The 26256-nt window shown below is 54.9% G+C and overlaps 1 protein-coding gene across 1 annotated transcript; it reads right to left on the bottom strand.

Moving 5' to 3' along the window:
• Nucleotides 1-1154: 1154 nt before the first annotated feature.
• Nucleotides 1155-20151, bottom strand: Ephb3 (EPH receptor B3). Its single transcript, XM_055625115.1, has 16 exons — nucleotides 20064-20151; nucleotides 12029-12093; nucleotides 10186-10858; nucleotides 7245-7400; nucleotides 6205-6555; nucleotides 5937-6061; nucleotides 5597-5756; nucleotides 5403-5511; nucleotides 5007-5059; nucleotides 3954-4076; nucleotides 3604-3851; nucleotides 2941-3156; nucleotides 2674-2823; nucleotides 2393-2586; nucleotides 2142-2297; nucleotides 1155-2037 (listed from the first exon to the last, which is right to left on the bottom strand). Exons 1-16 carry the CDS (start codon nucleotides 20149-20151, stop codon nucleotides 1929-1931), a joined length of 2976 nt encoding a protein of 991 aa, XP_055481090.1. The 3' UTR covers nucleotides 1155-1928.
• Nucleotides 20152-26256: the final 6105 nt, after the last annotated feature.

Below are 26256 nucleotides of genomic sequence, written 5' to 3'. Positions count from 1 at the left end.
GGTGCATGACTGAGGAGCTCCTGCCCATCCCCCTCCCTGGTGCCCAAGGCTGCTGAGGCTCCATGGCACAGAGAGGAAGTCTTGAGAGCCTTTCAGCCAGCGGCTGTTGAAGGGACCCACGAGGAGCCAGCAACTTTCCAATCGCCAGATCACCTGCCTAGAGGAGTCAGCTGACTCCTAGGCCTTCTCCTAGGAGGTCCTGCCCTGCCCGGAGGTCGCCATGCTCCACCTGAACCCACGCTTTAGGCCTACCAGGGCCCTCCCAGTGAGGGATACTCCGAGTTAGGATTCGCCTGTTGTAGGCAGCACCGACAGTTACTGCGGAGGGTCAGATCTGCTGTCCTCTACCCATTCTGTTTGCAGGTCCAAAGGGACCTGCACCTCTCTTCCTGCAGATGCTGCCCCTCCGCCCCCGGACTTTCACCCTCCTGGTACCATGTGGGGAAAGAGACCCAGGGCACATACACTTACTTACCCAAGCTCATTCATTACCCAGAAACCCTGTCCCCTACTCATTCTCAAGTCACAACACCCCACAAGCTTTCCTTTGACTCCGGGGCTCTTTTTTTTTTTTTTTAAACTCTTTCCTCCTTGTGTTATATATCTCTCAAGTCTTTCCAAGGCACAGGCTGTTGGTAGGCAGGAAGTCCAGCCTCTGCCTCTAGTGCTGGCTGGGGGCTGTGGTCAAGTCACTCTTCCTCTCCTGGCTGGGGTACTGAGCTGAAATAAGATGTGTATGAAAATGTAGCTCTCCGCCCCAAGACTGGACACACGAACTGCTTAGTGAAGAGGAGCCATACTGTCTGTCAGTGACTCCTCTTATGCTTGACCAGAGGACCCTTCGGGACTGACTAACCCCTGGCTTTCCCACAGGGACTCTATGGAACACCATGCAGACTCCAGAGCCTGTCCCCAAGCCACAGAGGCAAGGAACTCTGGGATGGCTTGCTCGCCATTTCTGAGATTACCAGTGGTAGACACTCAAAGCAATGGGGCTGAATTATAAAAGTGAAATTAGGCCTGCATAGGCCTCAGTGTAGTTTCCCACTGACTCTGAGAAGCTGAGAAGGTCTAGAAGCCAGGGATTATTAACATGAGGGAATCAAGGAATCCCACTTTGGGTGGAGGAATGAGGAGGGGCAAGAGCATCGTCTTATTGCCTTTATTTCGCTGTCTGCCCAGCTGGCCCCACTGCAGGGCACAGGGCCAAGCTTGTACACATTCATGCTCTCTGTGCAAGCAAGTATGTGCACAACACACACATACATAACCCCCTTTCTCTCTCTCTCTCTCTCTCTCTCTCTCTCTCACACACACACACACACACACACACACACACACACACGTCTCTGGCTCTATGAGTCAGTCTCTGGGAGGCAAGGGTTGTTCCTCAGCCTGCTCCTGCCTGCCCTTTTATGACAGCACCAAGGGCAGGGGTAGGGCAGGGCCCTCAGCCCCCAGCAAGTCCCTGTGCAAACTGGAGGTGCCAGCCGGCTTCAGGATGGGGAGCCATGTTTCCCCATTCCCAGAGTCCTCTCCTCCACTTCCTGGGGGAGGGAGTACTCTCTGCTTACCTGGTGGGGGCAGACCCCTGCCAGGGCTGGGGCCCGAAGAACCCAGGCTTACCCCCACCCGACCCTACCAGGACCTCCACTACCGAAGCACAGGCAAATCCGAGTTGTGAAGATTGCCCACTGGAGAGCAGGAAGGCCTGGGTCCCCTAGGCATCTGGGGGAGGGGTCATCACCCCTTCTTCTATCCATCTTCAATATGAAGAGGTTTGGGGCACACTTCCTGGGAGGGAGCACAGGCCTAAAGAAGTCACAGCGAGGGTCCTCCCCCAAACTTTCATCTTCTGGGCCGCAGCCAAAGGCCAGGCACCCAAAAGTCCAGCTGGCTGGTTAGGATCCTTGTGCAGTCTCCTGGGGTCAGACCTGCACCGGCAGTGTCTGATTCATCTGCAGCCTCATGTCCTGGATACTGCTGAGAATCTTCTTCTGGTGGCCAGCCAAAGTGACCCCGATCCTTAGCAGATCTCTAGAGGGGGAAGAAAAACCCCAAACCGCACTCAGTCCCTTCCCTTCTCTCCGATGCTACCCCGGGCGCAGCCAGAGCTCCTCCCTGGGGCAGGGTACACTTACTCTGCCGTCATCTGGGCCACCAGGTCAAAGGATGCGAAGCCGGCGCTGACGAAGCTCTCCTTATACCTCCCCATCTTGATTGCATCTAGCCAGTCACCCACTGTCGTGAAGGTTGTATAATCTGGAACTGTGCGGTCCAGGAGGGGCTGGGACATGCTGTGGGTGGGGGAAGAGAGAAGAATGACCTGGTGCATCCAGGGAGGTAGGTAATAGGGTTAGGGGAGCCAGCCTGAGGGAGCCGGGACACTGACCCAGACGGGGCACTGGCGGTGACCTTGAGGCTGGCAGCATTGCGGATCAGCTTGTCTAGTGTGTTGACGATTTGGGAGAACTTGGGCCTGAGGTTCCGGTCCCGCACCCAGCAGTCCAGCATGAGCTGGTGCAGCGCAGTGGGGCAGTCCATGGGGGGTGGCAACCGATAGTCTTGCTCCACAGCATTGATCACCTGGAGAGTGGTAGGGAATCGGAAATGAGCTCCACTCCACTTCCTGCCAACTCCCACCAACCAACCCCTCTCCCTCACCCCACTCACATCCTGGTTGCTCATGTCCCAGTAGGGGCGCTCTCCATAGCTCATGACCTCCCACATGACGATTCCATAGCTCCAGACATCACTGGCAGAGGTGAACTTCCGATAGGCTATGGCCTCTGGGGCGGTCCATCGGATAGGGATCTTCCCGCCCTGGTGGTGAGGAGATATGCCTTTTGCCTTGTGGCTAAGGCTGACCCCCAGCCCTGAGCGCCCCCCCCCCTTGGCCAGGCCTCTCCTCCCTCAGGTTCTCCCAGTTGCTTCCCGTACCAGGGAGCTGGTGTAGGTGGGGTCTGAGGGGTCATCCTCCAGGAAGCGGGAGAGGCCGAAGTCAGAGACTTTGCAGACCAAGTTGCTGTTGACCAGGATGTTGCGGGCAGCAAGGTCACGGTGCACGTAGTTCATCTCAGACAAGTACTTCATGCCGGCAGCGATGCCCCGCAACATGCCCACGAGCTGGATGACCGTGAACTGCCCGTCGTTGAGCTGGAGGCAAGAGGTGGGCTCAGAGGCGGTCTGCGGCCTCCCCACAGGCCCGTGGCTTGCCTGCCTGCCCTCTCCAAGCCCCCTGAGACCATGCTTTGCGGTTTGTGTCCAGAATGTGCTGAACAGACAGTTGTTAGTTGCCCTACTAACGAGATGTGTCACGCATCTCGTATACGTCATCCCAGTGGTCCCTGCAAGAATCTAGTCATTATTACCAGCCCCGTTTTATAACTGAAGTAGCTGAGACTAGGAAAGGTCAGCATCTTGCTGGATTGAGACCACGCAGGCAACTTAAGCAGAGTTGGCACTTGCAAGTCCAGCTCTTTCCCTATACCATGCTACCTCTGAATATGGGGGGACTTTGATTAGGGCCTCTGACTTAACGGTGTAGGTAACCAGCCTGACCTGGCTCTCTGGAGAAAGAAGAGGAACGGGGTGGGCTCTTACCCGTAGGAAGGAGTCCAGGGCACAGTTCTCCATGAACTCAGTGAGGATCATAACGGGACGACTTTTGGTGACCACACCCTCTAGGCGGATTATATTGGGATGGTCAAACTGACCCATGATGGAAGCCTCACTCAGGAAGTCCCGCCGCTGACGCTCAGTGTACCCCACCTTCAGCGTCTTGATGGCCACGAACACCTCCCGGCGGCCAGGCAGTTTCAGCCGACCCCGGCACACTTCCCCAAACTCCCCTGTAGAGCACAGGCACAGGTCACCCGGTAATCCTGGCATCTTCCCAGCAGCCCACCCGTCTCTGGCCTCGCAGGACACCACTGCGCTCCCAGGCTACTCACCAGCTCCAATCACCTCCTCAATCTTGACACAGGACACGTCGATCTCCTTGGCGAACTCTCGGACAGCCTCATTGGGATCCTCATAGGTAAAGGGGTCAATGTAAACTTTCATCCCAGGAGCAACTGCAGAGGAAAGAGAGAGACACAAGAGGATGGATTTCAAGCCATAGGCAGGAGGCTCCTATCAGGGACCAGTCCTGTTGGGTGCACTCTTGACCGCCTCTCTGCTGAGCCTGGCCCATCCTCTGTGCCGTGCCCTGGCATCCTGCCCCTCCCCCACGAGAATGCCGAGGAACCACATGGGCTAGACGCTCAGGATTCCTCTTCTCGTCTTTCTCCCTCAAGTCTCTCATCATGTCCAAACTTCTTTCCAGTTCATCCCTCCCCTCACTCCTTCCAACTGCCCAGCCTTGTCCAGGCCTTCAACACAATTGCAACAGCCTCCTAGCTGGGCCTCTGCCTCTGCACTTTTCCCACCGAGTTGCCCTGTGTCTTCCTGGAAACAATACGCCCACTGTCTTCCCCCTCACCTGAGAGCCTTCCCAATTACCTGCGGGAGAGTCAAGTCCAAACCCTGCCTGCTGTTTAGGACCCTCCAAAGGGCTGGCCACACTCCTCAGCCTGGCATTCTCACAGCTGTCAAACCGATCTTCTCACTACCCCCACAGCTGGGCACACAGCCGGGCCCTCCACACCCTACACTTCCTTCCCGAGGCTCCTTGAGCCAGGAACGTTCCCCTACCTCAAACCCCGTTCATGCTCCCACCTCCTCTGTGAAGCCTTCCTTTTTGAGTTCTTAGTGTCCTTTGCCGAGGGAGTTAACAGCTAACTGTTTCCTCTGTGTGTGGTATTTTGTTCACACAGGACTTACTGTCTTTGGGACAGGGATTATTACATCTTAGACTCCAGGGCTAGCAAGCAAGGGAGAGCTCAGGGGACCTGGGATAAGGGAGGGATTAGGAAATGGGGCAGCCAGTTAGAGAGATGAAGTTGGAGGGGAGAATCATCTCTAAGCCCACAGGAGCTGGACACTGGGGACAGGGGGACACTCACTGTACTGCTGCAGCTTCTCCGTGTACTCTGCATCAGGGCCATGGCGCTGCTTCCTGCAGGGGCAGAGCAGAGGAGGCCTAAGGCAAAGTGTGATAGTGCCTTCCGTTCAGGGGACCCTGGAGCCCAGAGACAAGGCCGGGGTGTGGGAGTGGGAACCCACGGCTGGTGGTCATAGCGACTGCTGGGTTTCTGGGGAGGGGCGGAAGTCCTTGGGAGTAAGGAAACAGCACAGGAGACAGGGTGGACTGGAGTAGGCCTTCCCGACAAGGAAAGCCTGGGCCTGGGATGGCTGCGGCTGTGAAGGGAGGTGACAGTTTATGAGTGCAGCAGGAAAGCTCTGGGGCGGTCAGGGGGAGTGCGAATTCAGCCTGTGGGGCAGCCATGGCCTGCCAGTACCTGAGGCAGACAAGAGCGATGACCACGACGACCACCATGAAGACAAACCCGGCCACAGTGGAACCCACAATAAGGGGAAGCTGCTCTTGGAGCTGCTGGGCACCTGAGCCTGGAGATAAAGGATGGGCGCCGAGTGAAGGATGAGAAAGAAGAGCTGGGGCAGGAATTTGGCACGCGGTGGGAGAGGGGCATACCTCTTTCACTCGTGGTCTCAAACTCGGCCGGGCGGCTATACTGTCCGTACCCTGCTACCGTGCGAGCCCGGACCTGAACTACATAGCGGGCATCTGGCTGCAGCCCGTCCAGCTGGACGGAGTTCTTCTGGCTGGTTACGGTGGAGGCGATGCCTTTACTCTGCAATGCCATGACAATGGAGGCATCTTCAGGTGTGTCTCAGAGCCAACTGACCCCCATCCGTAGTGCCGCTTGCCCTGTGCTGAGATTCTGATCCCAAAGGCCCTTAATGCTATCTGGGTGCAGTGTTGTCTCCGTGTAGCCCCGAGCCTCCTCCTGCCTGCCCCTGGAGATTCTGACCTTTTCAAAGTACTTCATCTCATAGTCCAAGATGACTCCATTAGGCCGCTCTGGGGGTGCCCAGGACAGGGTCAGGCTGCTCCCTGAGCTGCTGTGCAAGTGGAGTGTAGGTACTTCAGACGGGGCTGGAGAAGAGAAAAGGCCCACTCAGGACTGCTGGGCCCAGGCATCCTTCCTAAAGGTCATTTCCCACAGGACCCCGGAGGGCAACTCAGCCTCAGCCTCCGGGGCAAGGTGACCCGGTCCCCCTCATTTGTCCCCTTCTCACCGGCCTGGTTGGTGGTGATGTTCACAGCTGCGTAGCGGGGTGGCAAAGGACTTTTGCCCGAGACCCCGTTGACCGCCTGCACCTCAAAGGTGTAGCGTGTGTGGGCCAGCAGGTGGCTAATGTGGACTCGGCGCTCTGTCAGGCCCAGCTGCCGAGGCACGAACTCCACGTTGTCATCACAGCGTGAGCAGGTTGGGGGGCCGCCAACCCCAGAGCTCCCACGGCACTTCTTGCAGATGACGTTATAAAGGAGGTCATCCCGTCCACCGAGGTCCCGGGGTTCACTCCACTCGAGGATTAGTGAGGTCTCATTCACATTGGAGATCACACCCCGGGGTGGAGATGGCACCGCTTTGGGGACACAGGAGGAGAAATGAGTTGGACCGCCCTTCTGGCCGCACTGCCTCGCACACTTATCCCACCAATGCTTGAATAGGCCGAGTAATGTTCCTATACCTCCTCATCAGGGAGACAAGGTTCCTGTTCACCCTTCAAGACTCAAGGCAATGTTAACTCCTCCTAGAAGCCTGCTTGGATTGTCCTCTCCCATCCTCCGTACATCCCGTCACGTCATTCCCAGGCCCAGCACTTAGCATGTTTCATGGTCATTATCTGTTTCTGCAATTTGGTGCTAAGCTCCTTAGTGACAACCTCTCACTTTCTCTCCTATCTCCTGCACCTGGCACCATGCCCTGGCGTGCCAGCGTCAAGAACAGGAAGAGAGCAGGGCAGCACACCCTAAGGTTTTGGCTAGAGCTGGGCCGAGAGTGCAGTGGGCTGGCCGAGAGGAGCAACGAGCTGGCGAGTCCTAGCTAGTGTCCGGATGTCGCTGACAGCTAGTGGAACCTTGTTAAAATGCAGGTAGATGGCGCAAGCCAGCTGAGCTGGGTTCTAGTTCAAGGGCGATCGCCTCCTCAGTGACACCTTGAGCATATCATCTAATTCGCCCCTCTGAACTCCAGTTTCCTCATCTAGAAGAAGGGCTTATCTCACTGACTCCCTAGGCTAGCCCCGGAAGGAGAGCAGAGGAGCTCACGCACTGGTGCAGGCGCTGTCTGCTGGGTCTGAGTCCGCACGGTAGAAGTTATTATGGCAGGTGCAGATGCTGGCAGCTGGAGAGGTGGTACGGCTATTGGGGGGACAGGGCAGGCAGGGCCCCTCTCCTTGCTTGGCTTTGAAGCTCCCAGGGGGACAGGCTGCAAGAGAAAAAGAGGATGCCATATACTTATCTCCCTCCTCTGAAAGAAGCCGGGCTTCCCAGCCTATGTCTTAGCCCCATCTATCTATCTATCTCCCAGGCCATGCGGGCAATGCTGGTATTGCCCAACTCCAGCTGCAAAGGGCCCTTTTGCCCCACAGGAATTCCATGTCAGCAGATTCTTCTCTACTCTTACCCTCCCCTCCCCTGCCCCGGTGTGCCTCGGGAGACATCAGCTCATCACCTGGACAGTCTGGGCTTGCTGAAGCAGGGCGGAGAAGAGGAAGAGGAGGGGACGAGAAGAGCCCACCACTGAGTCTCAGCACCTTGGACTCTCGATGCCCCAGCCTTCCCTAATGCTCTGAGAGAGTAATTAATTCTTGAGGAGCCTCAAGGATACTGCCACAGCTAGGTTAAAGCCTCCTCTGCAGAGGGTGACCAGCAAACCTCTGCCCCATCCACGCAGAAGCAGGACAGGAATGAGGGCTGGACAGGAGTGAAAAAGGAGGGAGGGTGTTGGTATAATGTTCAGTTTGGAATGTATACACTTTACCCTTGTTCATTCAAATGCTGATTTCTCTCCCCCACTTTAAGGTTTCAATCCCGACATTGCATTGTGATGCTTATTTTAAGCATCACCTGTCTCAACTTTGTGTAAACATGGCAAAATAAAGCAACTAGCCACAAGGTTGAGCAAGGGAAAGGAAGCCGGAAGAGAAGGAGGAGCCAGAGGACAGGAAGATGAGAGGCAGCGGAGGAGAGAAGGGCGGAGGAGAAAGCTGGGAGAGCAGAGCTGGAAGAGAGATCTTGGAACGATGTGGAGAATGAACCAGACCTAAGATTTCACTAAAAGCAAGTATAATGGGTAAAATCTAAATGTTAGGAAACTATGAAGGTTTGGAGGCTTAGGATGGAATAACAATTGCCCAGCATTGTGCTCTAGGTTAATTAAATAAATCCCAGTCTCTGTGTGGTGATTTGGGTACACAGCTGTTTAGGACTAACAGCAGCATTACTAAAGATACATCAACAGTAAATATTAATCATCATCTACAACAGAAGGGGTTGTAAGAAAGCAGCATGAAGGCTAGGGTCACCTGGAGTTCAAAGGCCTCAAAGCCTCCCAGGGGACCTGTCTTGAAGTGAGCCCAGAGCCCAGGGCCTGAACACTGTTCTCATCTCTTCTGCCAGCCACACTCAGTCCCTGTGGTACCAGCTCTGCATATTCTTCATGTGTACGGTGGCCATAATATTTATTATTCAAAATCAGAATTACTTAAGGAGTGAAAGGGGACCAGAGGATTAATAGGATAATGGGCATAACTGGAGACTGTCCTGGACGGTCAGTGACTTGTCAGTTATCCATGGGGTGACCTCTGGAGAGGGTCACCAAGCTTTTCCATGCCTGTAGCTGGGGCTGTGCCCTTCTTCAGGGTTTAATCTCCCCTCATGAAGGTGATATTCCATCCTAGCTCTTTGAACCGGTGGGGGAGGGGGCAGAGGCCAGGCCAGCCTGGTTGCTATGGGAACCAGCCTGCACTTCCTGCCAGGGACCTGCAGAGTGTTAGCCCTTCTTCAGGCTGTCAGGCTCATCACCCCCACCGGCTTTCTACACTTGGGAAGAGGAAGTTTCCAGCAGGTTCCTAAAGAGAAGCTGAGAGGGGCCACTGAGGCCACCCAATACTGGGGCCTCACAAGGAGGGCCGGGTTGATGGGCCAGACTGCTCACACAGCAGGCTAGGATAAGAGCCATTTCCCATTCTGGGAAGTATGGACACAGTCACATGGAGAAATGGACAGAGAGAAGAGACGAGACCCTCACACCTTGCCCTACTTCAGCCCTGGGTGGGGATTTCATGCCAGCTCCCACAGCCCATAGCTGGGAGGCCTGCAGTGCAGAAGACCCAATATTCTTGTCTGCAAAATAGAGAGAAAACTGGAGATCACTCTGCAGGATAGTGGTGAGGCTTAAATGAGACCATCTCATCAAGAAGATTTTATGGCGAGCTGGAAGCCGGCGCATCACCAGGTCTTATGAGACTCAGCAAGTCTGGCGAATGAGGACTCCATGTGTCTCCACACTGCTGGGACCATTGACTTCCACCAGATGGTGACATGACGTCCTAGGGCAGGGCTTCCCTTACTTATGCCCATCACAGTCTTAGGAAACATCCCTACTACTGCCCAGTTTTGTACCAAGAAGCCACGGGTAGCATGGTCCAGTAACTTGCACAAGCTCACAGAAGTAGCAAATGAGGAGCCAGGACCAGAGGGACTATGGCCTGTAACTACCGCTGACTCTCAAAGGCAAAGAGATGCCCACAGCATCACCCCCTCAGCTCTGAAAGCCCCTCTAGAACATCCAAGGTGAAGTATACCTCCGGGACAGGACCAAGAGGAAGAGGGCATCCCTGCCAGCCTCGAACCTGCCCAGGTTGGCAGTGCTAACTTGTCAGGCATCCACGAGGTCTCTTGATTTAAAGCCTCTTATCTCTCTCACTCTCCTCTCCCCACCCCCCCTCCTTCTCTGGTGCTGGTGACTGCAGAGACAGCCTGTGCGTGCCAGGCAAGTGCTCCACCTCTGAGCACATCCTTCAACTTCATTTTCCTCTTCTCTTCCCCCCCCCCCCCACCGTGTCCCTTTTTGTTGGTCATTCTCGATTTCACAACAGCTGCTCCTCCCTCTCCTTGCCCTCCAATCCACGCCTGAGATCACCCCGAGTCAGACAGGAAGCCTGGCTATGGTCAGGCTTCCCTCCCCTCCTTCCTCAGGCCCTGCTTACCACGGCACTGGGTCTCCTTGGCAGCCGGCTCATGGCCGGTAGCGCAGGTGCAGGCGCCAACCGGCACCATCCACTCGCCGTCGCCATTGCAGTAGAGCTTGAGAGGGACTGAGACCTCCACAGCATTCGGGATGCAGGTGCCGGGGGCAATGACCAGCGAGGTGGGTTCGGCCCCCGTGAGGGTCTCAGGGAAGAGTGCGAAGCCTGCGGTGGTGGGCGCACACTTCTTGTAGAAGGCACGCACGGAGATGAGCGACATGCAGGCCCCCTGGTCCTGGAAGGCCAAGTAGAAGCCGGCTTTGGAGAGCGGCCCGAAGCTGCGCACCTTGGTGTTGACGCGCCCGGCATCGAGCCGTGAGAAGCTCTCATCCGGTGCGATGGTGTCCACTTTCACGTAGGGGTTTTCCATCCAGAACGGCGAGGAAGCCGAAGCCACATCGCTGTCAGCCTCGTAGTAGAAAAGGTTGAAGGTCTCCTTGCAGGAGCCGGGGATGTTGGGGATGCTGTTGCAGTCTCGCACGGTGAACTTGAGCTCCACGTAGACGCGCTGCACTTCCCGCCGCCAGATGAAGCCCGTGCGGAGCCAGTTGTTCTGGCTGGACTCACGCACGTTACACACCTGATACGTGCGGATAGGGTTCATGGCTTCATCGTAGCCGCTCACTTCTTCCCACTGGGTGTGGACCAAATGAAAAAAGAGAATGAGCCATTTACCTAGTGTCTGGGACTGCTGCATTGACGACGCAGAGGCGCGTCTGTGGTGAGGGGCTGCGCATGCGTACATGGGCTCAGCTTTCTGGGTGTCCTACATTTAATCTCTCAGTGCCTCAGTTTCTTGGTCTGACACCAAGAGATAATTAGAACTCAGAACTAAGTGAAGGAGGCACCTGGAACAGGGCTGAGCCCTTGGGAAGCCCAATGTTGGGTAGTCCTGTGTGTTATCTCCAGGCCTCAGTTTCCTCACCTGCACAGCGGGGCTGACTGGAATTAGATGAAGTTGTGGGGAACTCAACAGCGGAACTTGGCTAATCTTGCCTGACTGAGAGAATGCATTTCGTGAATGCTGGCTGTCAACACTACCAACACGTTTCATCATCACAAGAATTCCACAAGAAATCCAAGGCTTATAGATGAGACAGACCAGCCTATATCACAGTTGGCCTGATGACTGCAGAGCCTGTAGTGTCATCATATCCCAGGACTCCAAGGCTCAGCTGAGCCCAGCCATGAAGGACACCTGGGGAAGTTAATTCCAACATCTGAGAGATGTCAGAATGCTAGGAATTTAATAGCCAAGAAACAGAGGTCCAGAAAAGTCAATTGCCCTGCTCAAAAATGAACAGCGTGTTAGAGATCAGGGCACCAGGCTTTCCGGTTCTTTTTTTTTTTTTTTTTTTTTTTTTTTTACCATTTATTTATTTATTTTTAAAAGACAGGATCTCACTATGCAGCCCTGACTGTCCTGGAACTACATAGACCAGGCTGTCTTAGAACTCACAGGCCTCTGTCTGCCTCTGCCTCCCAAGTGCTACAATTAAAGGCATGCACCAGCCACCATACGGCTGGATCCTGAGTCAGCACTCTTTCCAGGGGCCCCCAGGGTGGGAGGAGGAGTGGTCTGGACAGACCTGGAAGGACTGCTAGGTGAGGGTGATAGCAGAAAGATGGAACAGCAGACAGCAGAATGAGAAACACAAACACTCACACACTAAGGCTAAGAAGAGCACAAATGGGAGACAATGAGCTCGCCACAGGTGGTGAGGACAAAGGCAGCCCCTGTCTGGGCCTCGGAAGAAGACATAAGAGCAACCAATATCCAGTAGAGGCGAGGGGGAATTCTTACCCCACTTTCTGGATGAGATGTCCACGCCAGCTCAGATGTCACCCATTTTGTGTCCATGAGGGTCTCTGAGGGAAACAAGGGGGAAAAAAGAAGGTCAGGGGTTAACCTCCGAATGAGGAAGAAGTCACCCAGGAAAGACAGGGACTTAAGAAAGCAGTCCCCATCCTGCACAACCTCTCAAGTCTCCAAAGACTGCCTTCCTTTTCCCCAGAAGAGACCCTGAAGTCACCCCCAGAGGTGTCAGTCTGGCTGGCTAGGGGTGGCTGTCTGCCTCTGACCCCAGGCCTGGGTTAATGAGGCTGGAGCAAAGGCTGGTTCACACACCTCAGGCTCTGCTAATCTCCACACAAAGGGGCCAGCAGGGCCTTTATCCTGGAACAAAGGGCTGTGGGCTTCAGACCCTGCAGCGTGGGCCTCCCCTGACTCCATTCCCAGCACAAAAGCCCAGCCTCACACACTGCCCTGGGGAAGGGAAGAGCGGTGGCAGGCCAGGGCCTGCTCCCAGCCTCCCACTCAGCCATCTGTGGGGGCTCTGAGGCAAATGGACCACTGATGCCCAGAACTTAGTTCAAAGCTTCAGGAAAACCTTAGAGGAGGCACTGCTCACAGCTCTCTACAGAAGCCTGATGCCTGCACAGACTTGGTGTTTTCTGGTGAAGAAACTATTATGGAGCAAGGGGCTGAAGGTAGCTCAAGTTTAGGCCCAGCTGATTCAGTAACAAACCCCTTTAAAGAGACAAGAGGACCCTGTGAGCAGGCCCATGCCTGTAATCCTAGCACCTGAGAGGTTGGGGCTGGGAGGGGGTGGGGTTTCAGCTTATTCTGGGGTATACCGTGAGACTCTATCTCAACAACAACAAGCTTAGAAAACGGCTGTGTGGCTGTGTGTCCCAGCCAAACATTCTCCCTCCAGGAAGCCTTTCTTGGGTCTCCAGGCCAGGTGAGCCGCCTTCCTCCGTGTGTCAGGGCCAGCCCCTCTCTGCTCTGAGCTCTGGTTCTTTGTCAGTTCCACTTGTTCAGTCATGGGAGTGGCACTTTAATATTCTAGACATGAACTTGTATCCCTAGAATCTGGTTCTGAGCTTCAAGATCAGACACCAGGAAGAGAAGAGACCCCTCCTCCCCAACTTCTTCCCTGTAGCCTGGGAGTCAAGGCAGCCTCAACTCTGGGCTTGGAGGGGCAGGGATGCCCCAGAACTTCTAGAGACTGTCACATTCTTGCTGGGAAGATTGAACTCCACATGTTGCTGCAGAAGCCATCAGAGAACACAGTGGGTAGACAGGGCAGTGATGGCTGGGCCCAGATGGGTGGCACCAGGGGCAGGCACTGTAGGGAGCCAGGCTCTCGAACTACAGCTGCTGGTGGTCCTTTACCGGGCTGGCTGCATGGCAAGCTGTCCCAGCCTCCTCCGGCAGACGGCAGACGGACCAACAGACACATAGTTGGCAGGTGGTCCGTCAGAGAATCAGAGATGGTCAGAAGCAGGGACCCAGCGATAGGAAGGCAGAGAGACAGAGACAGCGACAGAGAGAGAGAGAGCGCAAGCTTAGCTGGACCAGAAGATGGGCCAAGCTGAAGGGACTCTGGCAGGCTGGGACCAGACAGCCGGGATGCTGGGCAGCGTACTACAACAGACAGTAAGATGAAGAGACAAGGAGGCCCAAAGAGACATCGACAGAGAAGGAGATTGCCAAGTGGCCTCTTCCCCAGCCGGCAGCCTGGAATACTCCTGTCCCTGAGAGCAGCCGCACCGGGCTGAGCCAAGCGCACCCCTTCCCCCAGCCAACCAGCCGGCCAGTCCGCCTGCTTGTCTGCCCGCCGCCGCCCGCCGCTGCCCGCCCGCCGGAGCAGGCAAGGGCTCCCGCTGCTCCCGCGCGCTGCCTCCCTCCTCCCTCTCCCTCACTTCCTTCTGCTCAGCCTGTGCCAAACCCATCTGGAACTGTTTAAACCCAAATATTCAGCCCCCTCCCCCGCTCCAGCCAGATTCCTCCACAGTTTAAAACAAGCCCCGCGCTGGCTCCGAGAGGAGGGGAGAGGGAGGAGAGAGGGGAGGGCTGGAGGCGGGCGCAGGAGGAGGGAGAGAGGGAGGCTCTTCATTTCTGTTTAATTTCTGGAGAGGGAGGGAGGGGATCAGCCTTTGGCCATCGCTCAATCTCGGCACATTTTTCCCATTAATGAGGAGAGGACTTGGGTTTCCAGGCCTGTGTGCCTGAGGAAGGGCTCGGGCTCCGGTCACCGGGGTGGGGAGGAGGTGGGCCGCTCTGGTTTCCCCACTTCTCTTGGGAGAGGAGGGGCCTGCTCTTTGCAGTCTGCCCCAAGCTCGGGAGGGAGGTCTAGGGCAGGCTGAGTATCAGTGTCCTGGCCTCAGAGGGACTGATTGAGGATTCTAGCACCCATCTGCCCATGGTACCAGGAGCGAGACCTTTTCTCTGCTATGAAAGAACAAAAGAGCAAATTGAGAAACCTCCAAATATCCTAGCTGCTGCTTGCACACCAACACCCCAACCAGGTGGTTGTGGAGGGAGGTAAGAAAGGACGGCCACCCCCTAAAGTCACCGGGAAGCTATCACAGGCTGGTGACCTGGAACTGGGGTTTTGACACAACACCCTTTCAGCTTTCCACAGGGCCACAGCCACGGCAAGTAGCGGTGGCACCGACTGTGAGGATCTCACCTGCGGACAAACACAACAGCTGCACAGAGAGGACCCAGTTCTCAGCGGCCTGAGCTTGTTTCCCACCACTGGGAGCAAAGAAGGGCAAGTCAACACATATGGTGGACAAATACAGACAGCCACCCGCAAACACGCACATGCCCCCCCCCCCCATACTGCTAGTCCGTATTTTTTTCAGACACACGGATGCATATGGCACAGACAGATTGGTCTCCTTAGACATTTGCGTAGCGCGAATCTTTCTCACACACAGACCCAGCTTGCCCCGAGGCAGACCCACTCTCAGCCTTTCTGAGGGCAGGCACGCCCAATCCAACAGTGCATCCTCCTCACATGCCCAACTGCACCGTGCAAGGCAAGCCGGGCTGCTTGCAGAGTACAAACGCAAGCACTGGCTTCCCCGAGCTGATCTGTAACTGTGCTCTTTCACAGTCCCATGAAGGAGCATGGAAACGAGATACAAGAACCAATCATCAGCCAGGCGGTGGTGGCATTTGTCCTCATCCCAGCGCTTGGGAGGCAGAGGCAGGACAATCCCTAAGAGTTTGAGGCCGGCAAAAATCTACAGAGGGAGTTCCAGGACAGTCAGGGTTACACTGAGAGAAACCCTGTCTCAGGGAAAAAGCATCAATCACTAAAGTTAATGTAACAACTTGGAGGTTCTACACCCAGCAGACACACACTGCCGGCATGCTTCCCTTTTGGGGTATCTGTAGTAGAGTGAAGGAAAAGTTTGAGGAAGGTGCTAACTCTCACACTGCCTCTCACAGAGGCAAGACAACCCCGGCTCTGCTTCCTGTTGTCCTCAATAAAGCAGGAGCTGTCAGTCAGGTCACAAGGCTGGGGGTAGGGCAGGGGCATTGAGATGATTCTGGGTGTGGCTGGGTGCGGCCTCCTCAGGTATAGCCCAGGCCTAAGCAGCAAGCCACTTCCCTGGCAGCAAACCGGCAGTGTGTGGAGGACTAAGCCTCAAGGAGGGAAGTACCTACCATTCAGCAGTTTGGCTCAGGAGCTGGCGCATTTAAAGTCGGAGAGCTGGGATGGCGGGGACATTGTAGACACCCTGGCCTGCCTCGGAAGGCCTCACTTCACCACACTAGTGTGAGAGCACAAACTGACAGCATTTGCTGCCTGCCCTGGTGAAGGGCCGGGCCTACTCAACCTTATTGAGTTGCCAGACCCCACAGAACCTGGGTTCCAAGGCACCCAGAATTATACCCTAGAGCAGAAGCACCACCGAGACCCAGGAAACATCAAACAAGCAATGAGACAGAACCAAGGAGACTTTGGCATAAACGCAGGCCAAGGATTCTGAGGTGGTAGGAAAGGTCATATTTCAAGCATAGGGAAGCTGGGGGGTGGTGCGTGAGGCCAGGCACAGGGGACGGGGTCTGGGCAGAAAGGAGTGTGCCCTGAAGTCTTGACAGGTGGGAGAAAACTACCCCTGCTGCCCTCACCCCCAGCGAGTCCCAATCTTGCACCCAAGCAGGGGATCACGTTCCCAGTTTCTTATTCCAGTCATGTGTCAGCTTGTGTTCACGTATGTACCAGCTGAGAAGGCCTGAGAGGAAAAGGGTCTGAGGGAATTCTGCCCTAGGGTCCGAGAGGTGTGTGCTCGCACACGCAGGCAGTTGCAGTGCGGGTTTTAAACAGTTGTTTCAGTTTTTGCTTTGTTTTGAGCTGCCCAGCTTTTCCAGGGCCACTTTCCCCTCCTTAGCCACAGTCCCTTGGTCCCCACATCAGGGATGGTGGGGAGGGCAGCATCTCTGAACAGTGAACACATTTTGTTTTTCATTGTTCCCCTCAGATCATGGGGATTTGTAATTAAATAAACCTGAGGGGAGAAGCACGAGGCAGGGAGCCCCAAAGCCTCCGTGTTCCCACCCTGGGCTGTCCCTGCCAGCCAGCCTGGACTATGGACAGCTGGCCCTGGCATGAGGCCTCCTTCCCTCCCCAGGATGCCGGCCCTAGTGGCCCGACCAGGAGTTGAGGCAGAAGGCCATGGGAGAGACTTGGCCTTAGGATAGCCCTTGGGCCAAGGGGCCACTCCCACCCCATCAGGTACCCAGTACCCCCCCCCCAAGCCCGACAAACCAGTTTGACTCAGCACAACAGGCAGGTCTACAATTTTCAAACTATGCAGGCCTGGTGATTCAGCCTCTTCTGCTGTTTAATTAGTGGAAGGCTAGTGGCGGAGGCCTTGCCCACAACAACCTAGGCTTTAGCTCTCAAGCTGCTTGGGCCAAAGTGGCAGCGGCTCTGGCTGAGAGGAGGGCAGTGAGAGACAGACAAATTGTTTCTCCCAGATGCCTGCCGCTGTGAACTCTGGCCGTGACAAACAAGGACAGGTCGGGTGGGGGGTTGGGGGGAATACCAGAGATGAGTGAAAAGAAGTAGTAAAGCAATCCCTGACAATCCAGGGCTGTCCCCTGGCAGTTCCCACATTCTCAGGGTCACAACTACCTCAGAGGATAGAGGTTTGCTGCTTACCCCCCCTCCCTGGGGCCAGGCACCCTGCAGTGAGGACTTAATTGGCAGAGCAAAGCGGGAAGTCCCCACCCCACCAACAGGCTGGGAACTTCTCTCTTCACAGAAAGGTTCTCTCCCAGCTGGGACATACCTATCCTTTCTTAAATGCGTAGGACCTGTGGCTCACACAGCCTTCCTCATCCTGGGTCCCATCCTTAGCTTTTCCACCCCACTGAACACCTCTTTTCCACGGACTGTTTAGAACGAGCTGGGCTGGGGAGAACTGGGGAAAAGACCTTAAAGGAAGAAAGTCAGTGATGAGGTGGTCCCACGCTTTCTTCCTCTCCCTCCCCCTACGTGTTCTCTCTCTCTCTCTCTCTCTCTCTCATATGTGTATGTATGTGTGAGTGTGTGTGTGTGTGTGTGTTAGTCAAAGAGCAAGGCGGGAGTGGTAATTTTTCAGCTGGGAAGGACTGATAACATCCCAACTCCTCCCAAGTGGAAAACGGAGATGACATCCTGGGATCTTGGTAAGCTCCAAGTGTGCAGAGAATGAACAGGAACCAGGTGTGTGTGTGGGGGAGCCCATGCGTACGCTAGGGCCAGCCCCCACAGCTCAGGGTCTTGGAGTCTACCGACAATGACACTGTTGCAGAGAGCCATAACCCAGGGCAAACGGCTTGAAAAGTATGGGAGCTGGTGACAGACCACCAAACCTAAGGAATCCCTGAGCTCTGCTCTTCGGATACAGCCTCCAAGGCCTGAAGTCCACCCATCGCATGCTCCCAGAAGACAGCTGATATTTAGGCAGGACCCTGCTTGCTCCCCCTTTTTCCTCCTCGGAGCTGCAGGGAGATATGCCCCAACTTTCCAGTCAGCCTTTTCATCCATCATTCCTTCCTTTCCGCCCCTCCAGCAGGATAAAGGCACTTCTCACTGGTCCCCAAAGAGCAGCCCCTAGGGTAATAATGGTAATAACGGCAGCTCGGGGTTGTGTAGCAGCAACTGTGCTAAGCCCTTTACACACAGTAACGTTTCAATCTGCTTGGTACCTTTTCCATGTCAGAGCAGAGGAGTGGAAAGCGGGTAGGTGTAAGGATTGGCTCTGCCCGGCACCGGTGCCTATTTTCTTCTCTCTCACATAAGGTCTGAAGTGTTGCAAAGCGAACCAACGAACAAACGATGAAAGCCACACTTGTAGGCCCCGCTACTCTGCAGAGACACCCTCACTGGCCTAGCCTCCCTCAGTCTGGCACTAGTTCTGACGCCCATTCACAGCTGATCACAAGGACCTTTCTGTCACCGTCAGCTCCTTGGCCCAGACAACCTGGAGACCAGCTAGGGCCTGCTTCAGTGGGTCTGAGGATTGCGAGGGATGAAAGAGAGGAAGGGAAGAGACCCCTCCGGTAGCCTTTTGCTCATGTCCCCCAAACCACCCCGCTCTCTGCACTACACCTACCTACCACACCCCACAAAAGGGGCCACAGGGCCTGCTGATACATGCGGGTGACACACAGCACCGTCAAGTGTGAGTCCCGGGGTTCATGTGCCAATGTTGTCTCTCCTGACCTGGGACGGTCACAGACCTGGGAACTCAATAGGCTGCCTGGCTCACACCCTTAAGACAATCAACAACAAAGCCTCACACTGGGTTCTCACGCCTGAGATCCTATCACATGCATGTGGGTGAGCGTGTGTTAAGTGTGGGTGCAACCTCCATGTATCTTTCTAAATTTGCATGTGTCCGCCCATATGAATAAATCTGTCAGCACAGTGGGCACCAAAATAAGAGGTATTTTCCCCACTGGAGAAAATCCCAAAGGCCAGAAACCTCTTTGACCTGTTTTAGAGACTGTTTTTTTTTTTTTTTTTCTTTCCTCCCAACCCTTAAGTCTACATTGTGAATTTAAGGAAGGAACCTCATTGCACGGGGCTCATGTTTTTGTTCATCAACTAAAAAGGCTTCCAGATCTGTCCAAGACACCAAACATTAAGTACTGCCTACATTCCAAATTTCCCTCAGATTCTGTGCGGCCCTCCCTTCCCATCAGGGAAGGTTTTCACCGTTTACTTAATGGGCTCGCAGTTTTTGTAACACCAGGGCACCGTGTGTGCCTGTTAGTGACCTGTGCCCGTGTTTCCCGTGGGGTTGTGTCAAGCGGGGTAGGAGTGAGCTCTCTTGTCTGGGCCAGCTACACTCCACAGGCTGTTTATCCAAGTTCGATTTCTTTCCAGCAAGCAGTCGTAGCAGCTCTCAGAGCCAGCACACAAGGCTAACCTCCTCCCGCTGCCGATGACTAGTAATCGCTCGGCTCAGGTGCTACGGGGCAAACCCGCGTTTGTGGGGTTCAATGGAAACCCAAGCCGTCCGAGGGTCCTGCTAGGAGCGGGGGTGGGGGTGGGTCCGAGAAGGTTCACAACAGAACACAACACCTCATGCGCTGCTGGCGCTTGAGGAGCCCTAAACAATGACAGGCCCCTCGCCTCTCCGCCCCCGCAGCCGTCCCCTGACAAAGCGGGGTGCACACAATCACGCTCACAGTTAACTCCAACCGCTGCAAACCCCCAGACCCGCGGAGTTCCGCTTCACCCCACCCAAGCGCCCGGTGCCGCACACACCGCCCTGACGCCGCGTCGCCCACATCTCCTCGCCTTCCAGAGGTGCGACCCCCGAGGGTCTCGTTTCTCTGCTGCGAGTGTAGGCAACTCCCACGAAAAAACCCGCGGCCGACCTGCAGCCTCCGGGAGCCGGCGCCGAGCCCAGCCGCCAGCAGGTCCCCCACAGAGGGCTGCGGAGCCGGCTCGAGCCCCGAGCCTCCCGGACGTGCGCTCAGCCCGCGGCCCCGCACAGCCGGGCTCCCCGGGAGCGCGCGGGACCCCGACGCCGCTCACCTTCCAGCGCCCGGCAGCCGGCGGCCAGCAGCAGCAGCAGCGGAGCGAGCAGCGGCAGAAGCCCCGGCGGCGGGCGGGCTCCGGCCATAGCCCGGAGCGCTCGGGGGGCCGAGCCGGGCCGCGCCGGCGGGGCTGGGGGCGCCCGAGGAGGAAGGCTCGAGCGCAGTCCAAGAGACTCCGGCAGGGAGGGCGCGCGAGGCAGACGGGCGGCTCCGCCACCGAGGTGTCGCCTAACCCGGCGCTCCGGGGAGATGCCGGCAGGTCGGTCCCGCGGGAATCTGGACAGACCGGTCCAGGAGGATCCGGGGAGCAGGACGGCTTGACGCTGGAGGACTCCGGGGGTCAGAGGGCGCAGGTGGTCGCGGTTCTCGGGGCACCGTCCGCTGTGGGCCAAGCTCGGACCCGGGCTCCGGGTGCGCGCGCCGTCCGGGGTAGGAGCCGGGTCCTGGCTGCGCCGCTCACGTACTCACTTCTGCTGGTCCTCGCGTTGGAGCGGCCGCTCTGGGCGAGAGGGGCGGGGCCTCCCGACTGCCCGTCAACAGTCCGGCCACGCCCCCAGAGACCCGCCGCCCACTCACAGGACGCCCAGACAGCTGGTTCTGCTGCGAGTGCGCTCTGCTGGAGTTCAGTTGGCCGCTCTTCCACCGAGCCCACCCTCGGCGTCTTGGGGCTTGGAGCAGGAGGAGCCACGGAAAAGATGAATTAGATTGGGCGGAGCCACACCGTCCATCAGCCAAATAACCCCGCCCCTTTCGCCCATTGGCGATTAGTAACCAGCTCGAGTCCTAGGAGGTGAGAACCAGATAGAACGAGCTGGGGGCGCCCCCCTGTGGCTAGCAGACCCCTGGGACGCTGTCACGCGGCGTTTTTTCTCATGCTCCTCCAGACCCAGCGTAGGCCTTAAGCGAGTGGGGCAGCAGGGAATGGGGTGGGGGTTACACACCCCGGCAGAGCCCGCTCCCAGAGATTCTCATGGGTTTATTGATTCGTCTATTCGGATGTGTTCGTTTCTTAATAAAGACATTTAGGCACCCACAGGTATCAAAGTGGCGAGGGCAGAGAAGCTTGTGTCGCGGTGTGAGCCATGTGAGCGGTGGCGGTGGGTTTAAAGCTCACAGCGGGGCTAACAAGCATTCCTGCCGGGAAAGAACCTAGTTTTTCGAAGCACAACCGTTAGGTCTAAGGAAAATGACAATATGAAAGACAAGTAATAGTGCATTAGGGGACGGGAGGCAGTGCTCCAGGCAGAGGCCATGAACTTTCGTGTTCAGACCTAGAATTGAGGCCTCTGAAAGTTCAGAATAGCTTGGGTGCTGAGAGAGGGTGAAAGAGAAGCAGATGTGGAGGGGCCCGGAGGGTAAATTTTTGGACTCATGGGATAGCGTTCCTCAGAGCTGAAGTTTGAAACGGGGGGGGGGGGGGGGGGCATTACCTTATCAGATTGGCGTGGCTGACCTGGGGAGGATGAACGGGCAGCGACAATGGTAGAATCCTGGGGAGCTAGTGCAGGGGCCTATTCAGTGGTGGGGAGCGTGGTGACTGGGACTAGAGCGATGGCTATAAGGAGGAGCCAGCACGGACACGTTTGAAGGGTATTGGTGACTAGGTGAGCGGGAGAGGCGCAGTAGTCGGAGACATCAAGGAGAACCTTCAGGTTCCGGCAGCGGACTTCTGCCGGCTCCCTTCTACAACATTTACAAGGGGCCATAAACGCCCTGAGACAATAGCTCACGCTTGTTAAAGGTAGGTGTTATTATAGCCTCACTCTACAGACAAAACTGAAGAAAGGAAAGGAAATACGGAGACAAACTGATGTGTACAAAGGCTTGACAGCTTGCCCCTACTGGTGCAGCCGAAAGGAGGTAGAAGCTGGACCCAGGACTGCCTGGCTACCGACACTTCACGGAAGAACCGAGGCACACCTGCATGTCAGCTGTCAGGACTCAGAATTTCTGAGCGCAGGATTCCACATTCTGGCAAGCAGGCGGTTTTCTGACGTGTACTGAATCCTGAAGTCATGGCCGCGTGCATCCTTTCACCGTCCTGGACCATCGCTCCAGGGTCCCTCAGAGACTTCCTTACCTAGCTCCTGTCTTCTGGGCCAAAGAATGAGATAGGTTCGAGATGGCCTCAGAAGCTTGTTCTTCTGACCATGAAGCACCCTAAGACTCCAGTTCAGACAAACCCAAGTGGGGTGGATGAGGTCATGAGTCCAGAGCCTAAGGATATTGCTTTGAAAGAGCTTAGTCTCCCTGGGCAGGCACTGAGGCGTGTGTGGGAGCTGTGGGGGAGAGGGGGAGGGGATGCCTTATTCAGAGGGCCTGTTAGATTCTAAAAGCTTATGGAAACCTCTAGCAAAGCTCTAGCGCACAGATGGGCTCTTAGAAACCATCTTATCCAACTCTCAGTTGTGGGGCTGGAGATCCCGAGGTGGAGAAAGGCTCCTCCTGTAGCCTTCTCTGCCAGGAAAGAGCTGGTTGTGTTGACCATTGTGATCTTCAGCAGGTGGCCTGGGGGCGACACATCCCATTTAGAGCCTTGCTTATTGTAAGGCAGAGCTGTGAGCTTGGCACTCCTGTTTACTCAACATCTGTGCCAGGCTAGGCCTCGCCCTGGACAAACAGCCCACCAGGCGGCAGGCACCAAGCTCCTTTGTTCTCGGGTCTGATAGCAAAAGCAGGGAATGGGGACCTGTCCCCACCGGATGTTGGCACCATGGTTCCCACGGGAATGCTTCCTGACCTGGATGTTGACAGACTGGAGAGCACCGAAGTTCTGGCGGCGGCAGCCACTGTAAAAAGGTGATGAGCTGGCTACAAAGGGTACAGGAGACAGGGGCAGGTGGACACACTGGACCTGAAAGCCAAATACACAGAAGATCCTAACTTTCTCGGGTTTCCAAGCTAAGGTGCCAAGGAACCAGGGAATAGGTCCCCGCTTTGGTCTTCGAGACAGAGGGGGAACAGCTAGGCTGTGGTAAAAACATTTCTCTGGCCACGTCACCGTATGCCCCTTTGATTTTAGGATGAAGCTAGATGCTCAGAAGGACCCGAGTCCAAACTGGCAGGCCCGTACGTTCAGCAGCTGTGGGGTCTATAATAAGAGGCTAAACTTTCTGAGTCCGACTATCCAAGTGAACATGAGGGAGGGAAGATCTTCCCTCCCTCCCAGGCTAAGGTGATGCCCTGACTGAGAAACCAAAATAAGTTATAACCCTCTGATAACAAGTGCTCAGCTCCCAAATCCTCTCTGCAAACTCTGTTGGTTTGGAGCCGACTAGAGGAAAGTGTGCAGCAGTCAACGACCCCAGCCTTCTTTTAAAGAGATGGAAACGCTTCTGCCCTTTGCTTGTAAGGACTATGCAGAGAAAGAGAAGAGGCAGGAAGAGGTGCTGGAATTAGTTTGATAAGGGCATCAGAGGCTAGAGTGGATCAGTGGAGAAAAGTGGTATGAGAGCTGCTGGAGACGGGGCTGGGGCTGTACCACAGTGGTCCAAACGAGAAGGCAGATGGGAGCCTTATTTAGATAGAAGGATCTGAAAATGAGCGGGCTTCGCTGTAGGAAGATGACGTGGTGATGCGGGCGAGGATGAGGGGTTGTTCTGTATGTGCTAGCTGAGCTGGGGGGGGCTGTCAAACAACTATATGGGCACATCTCCACTCCCACCTCCTCTACTCACCCCTCTCTGTCCTCTGAGCAGCCAAATCCAGTCTCCAGTCTATCTTAGGCTTTTGCCCTGACTGTTCCCTCTGCCTGGTGCTCTTTCTACAGCTCTTTTCTGGGGGTACTTCCATTTTAGTATTTGGAAATCAGTTAATTGTCACCTGTCTGGTCCCTTGTTTTTCTTCCCTCCTCTTCACACCATGACTGGGTAGTCTATGGCATGATTTGTGCTGGTTAAGATTACAGTACTATGTTAGAGGCTTGTGTGTGTGTGTGTGTGTGTGTGTGTGTGTGTGTGTGCGCATGCACTGTATATTCAAAGCCAATAGCCGGGCTGGAGAATTAAGGCGGTACTTCCAATCTCAGTGAGAGAGTCTCAGGTGGGGCCTGAAGGAGACACGGATGAAGCAGGAGCAGCCAGGGCGAGATTAAGATGGTAGGTAATGGGCCAGGAGGTTGGGAAGTAGGCCAGGCCAGTATTATCAGGTTAAAGTAGCTGAGAATCTTCCCAGCTATAGTGTCTGAAGCTTTCAATAGATATAAAGGTCTCCGTGTCATTATTCAGAGCAAGGGCAGGCATAGAAAAACCCTTACAATTTACATATATTAGTTTACACATAATTGTCTTCCCTGATAGAACATGAGTTTTCTTATTTGCCACTGATCTCCAGTATAAAAACCAGTGTTCTTATACTGGAGTATTAAACAAGCAGATACTTATAAAGTACCTACTCACTAAACTTACTATATGAATCTGTACATATGCAAGCACCAGGTAGTTTTAGCCACTTCCTTGGCCCAAACTGGAGGCAGACATTTTTAATCAATCCCAGACTCTTTTATCCATGTGCTGTTCCATACAGCCTTTGCCAGCCTGCAGGGGACTGGCGTATGAAGTTGTCACCACCTGCTAATCCTACTTGCTACTTACATAGCCTTGCCTGAGTCTTTTGAAATCCACTTGAGCCTCACCGGCCTCCATCTAACACCCCATACAGAACTTGGGGATAACCTTTTCACCTCTTCCTTGTATCTGAACCCCAAGTCTGGACACTACTGTGTTGACAAGCATTAGATCCAAGCTGGGAGGTGGGCTCAGGTCCAATTATCCTCTTGAGTCATACCCACTCCGGGGCTTTTCTGCTTTGCTGTTTCATCACCAGTTCCCCTAAAGGAAAGGCTGAAGGGATCTTTGATATCTGCTTCAAAAATTCCCTTATTTTTAGATAAGGAAACTGACCTCAGAGAAAGAAAGTCAGTCACGGAGCCGGAAACCCACCAAAGACCAGCCGACTATATCTAGCATTTAATTGAGCTGCAGACCAGTCATTCAACTCCTCCTTCATGAGAATAAGATGAGAAGGTTAATGTCTCCTTATACCCGAGCACAGTTTCCAGGCAAATAGCCTGGCTTCTTGAAAGCCTCTGAGCAGTTGGCCCTGGGTATTTCTAGCTTTTTCTCTACTTCCTAGTCATCCATTCAAAGGAGGTGACACAGGCCTCTCCCTGCACAGTTACTTTTAAAAATTGCCTTGGGTCACTTGGGTGAGGGGCTTTTGGCTCTTCCAAAGCCTGCAAAAGCCTTGTGCCAGCTTCTTGCCTTTCTCCCCTCCCCACCCAACCTGGCTGACCCTCACCACTCTCTTCGAGTTATTCTGTGTGTTACTCCTGAAGCAAGAGCTCAGTGTGGGCATCCCTTGAGGAAACGCAAAGAAAGAAATGGTTGAGTATCGATAGAACTTTCCTGTACTCTTGGATAGAGGATCTTTAAACATCTTCCCCTGAGAGGAGAGCACCTTGGGGGCCTTTGAATCTGCCTGTGCAGTTTGCAAGTGGTCTGTGCAGAGAGGCCCTTTTTTTTTTTTTTTCTAGGAGCTATTTGAAGAAATATTGATGTTTGAAGGAAGAGATACCTGCTCTGGAGGACAGGGAAAACCCAGTGGGACTCAGAGGTGCTAATAAAGGACCAATACCCATAACCACTTAAGAAAGTTAAGAACTGGAGAAGGCTTGGGCTTTTATATTTTAAGAAGGAGGGAATGCCAGGGACTAGAGGGAGTTTTTAGAAAGACTGCTTTTAACCTGATATTCAACATTCAATCAGTTCATTAAACAGTTATCATAAGCCAGGTACAGAAATGTGACTAAGAACCAGGAGACAAAGGACTTTATGTCAGGGAAGCTGGGGGTGGGGTGGTGGGATGTTGAATTTACAGAATAAACACCGGACACCACATGAAAAAGCATGTATAGACAGCCACCCGATCCAGTCAAAATCCAGCTCCCCGTGAGGCCCATGGACGCCTCCTCAGGACTGAGACAGCATAAAGAGACCTGAATGAGGCAAGGGAATCAGAGGAGGCAGGCAGGGCATGCGTTGTACCGCAGGGCACCCAGACTCGCTGGTAGGTCCCGAAGGAAGAATGCTGATTCTGCTCTGAGGCAGGCTCTGTGAGCTGCCCTTTCATTTTAATGTTGGGGGTGGAGAAAGAGAAGAAAAAAAATGGGATTGGGGCTGAGCTGAGACCTG

Source organism: Psammomys obesus, unplaced genomic scaffold, assembly GCF_907164565.1.
Source record: "Psammomys obesus unplaced genomic scaffold, mPsaObe1.curated_primary_1811, whole genome shotgun sequence".
Lineage (NCBI taxonomy): Eukaryota > Metazoa > Chordata > Mammalia > Rodentia > Muridae > Psammomys > Psammomys obesus.
This window is presented reverse-complemented; position numbering and strand designations above follow the sequence as displayed.

Coding starts and splice junctions, on each gene's coding strand:
- Ephb3 (XM_055625115.1), bottom strand. CDS start 20,151: ATGGCCGGAGCCCGCCCGCCGCCGGGGCTTCTGCCGCTGCTCGCTCCG. Junction 4,077..5,006: donor GGAGAAGCTGCAGCAGTACA/GTGAGTGTCCCC, acceptor TTTCCTCTGCAG/TTGCTCCTGGGATGAAAGTT. Junction 2,298..2,392: donor ACCGCCAGTGCCCCGTCTGG/GTCAGTGTCCCG, acceptor CCCCACCCACAG/CATGTCCCAGCCCCTCCTGG.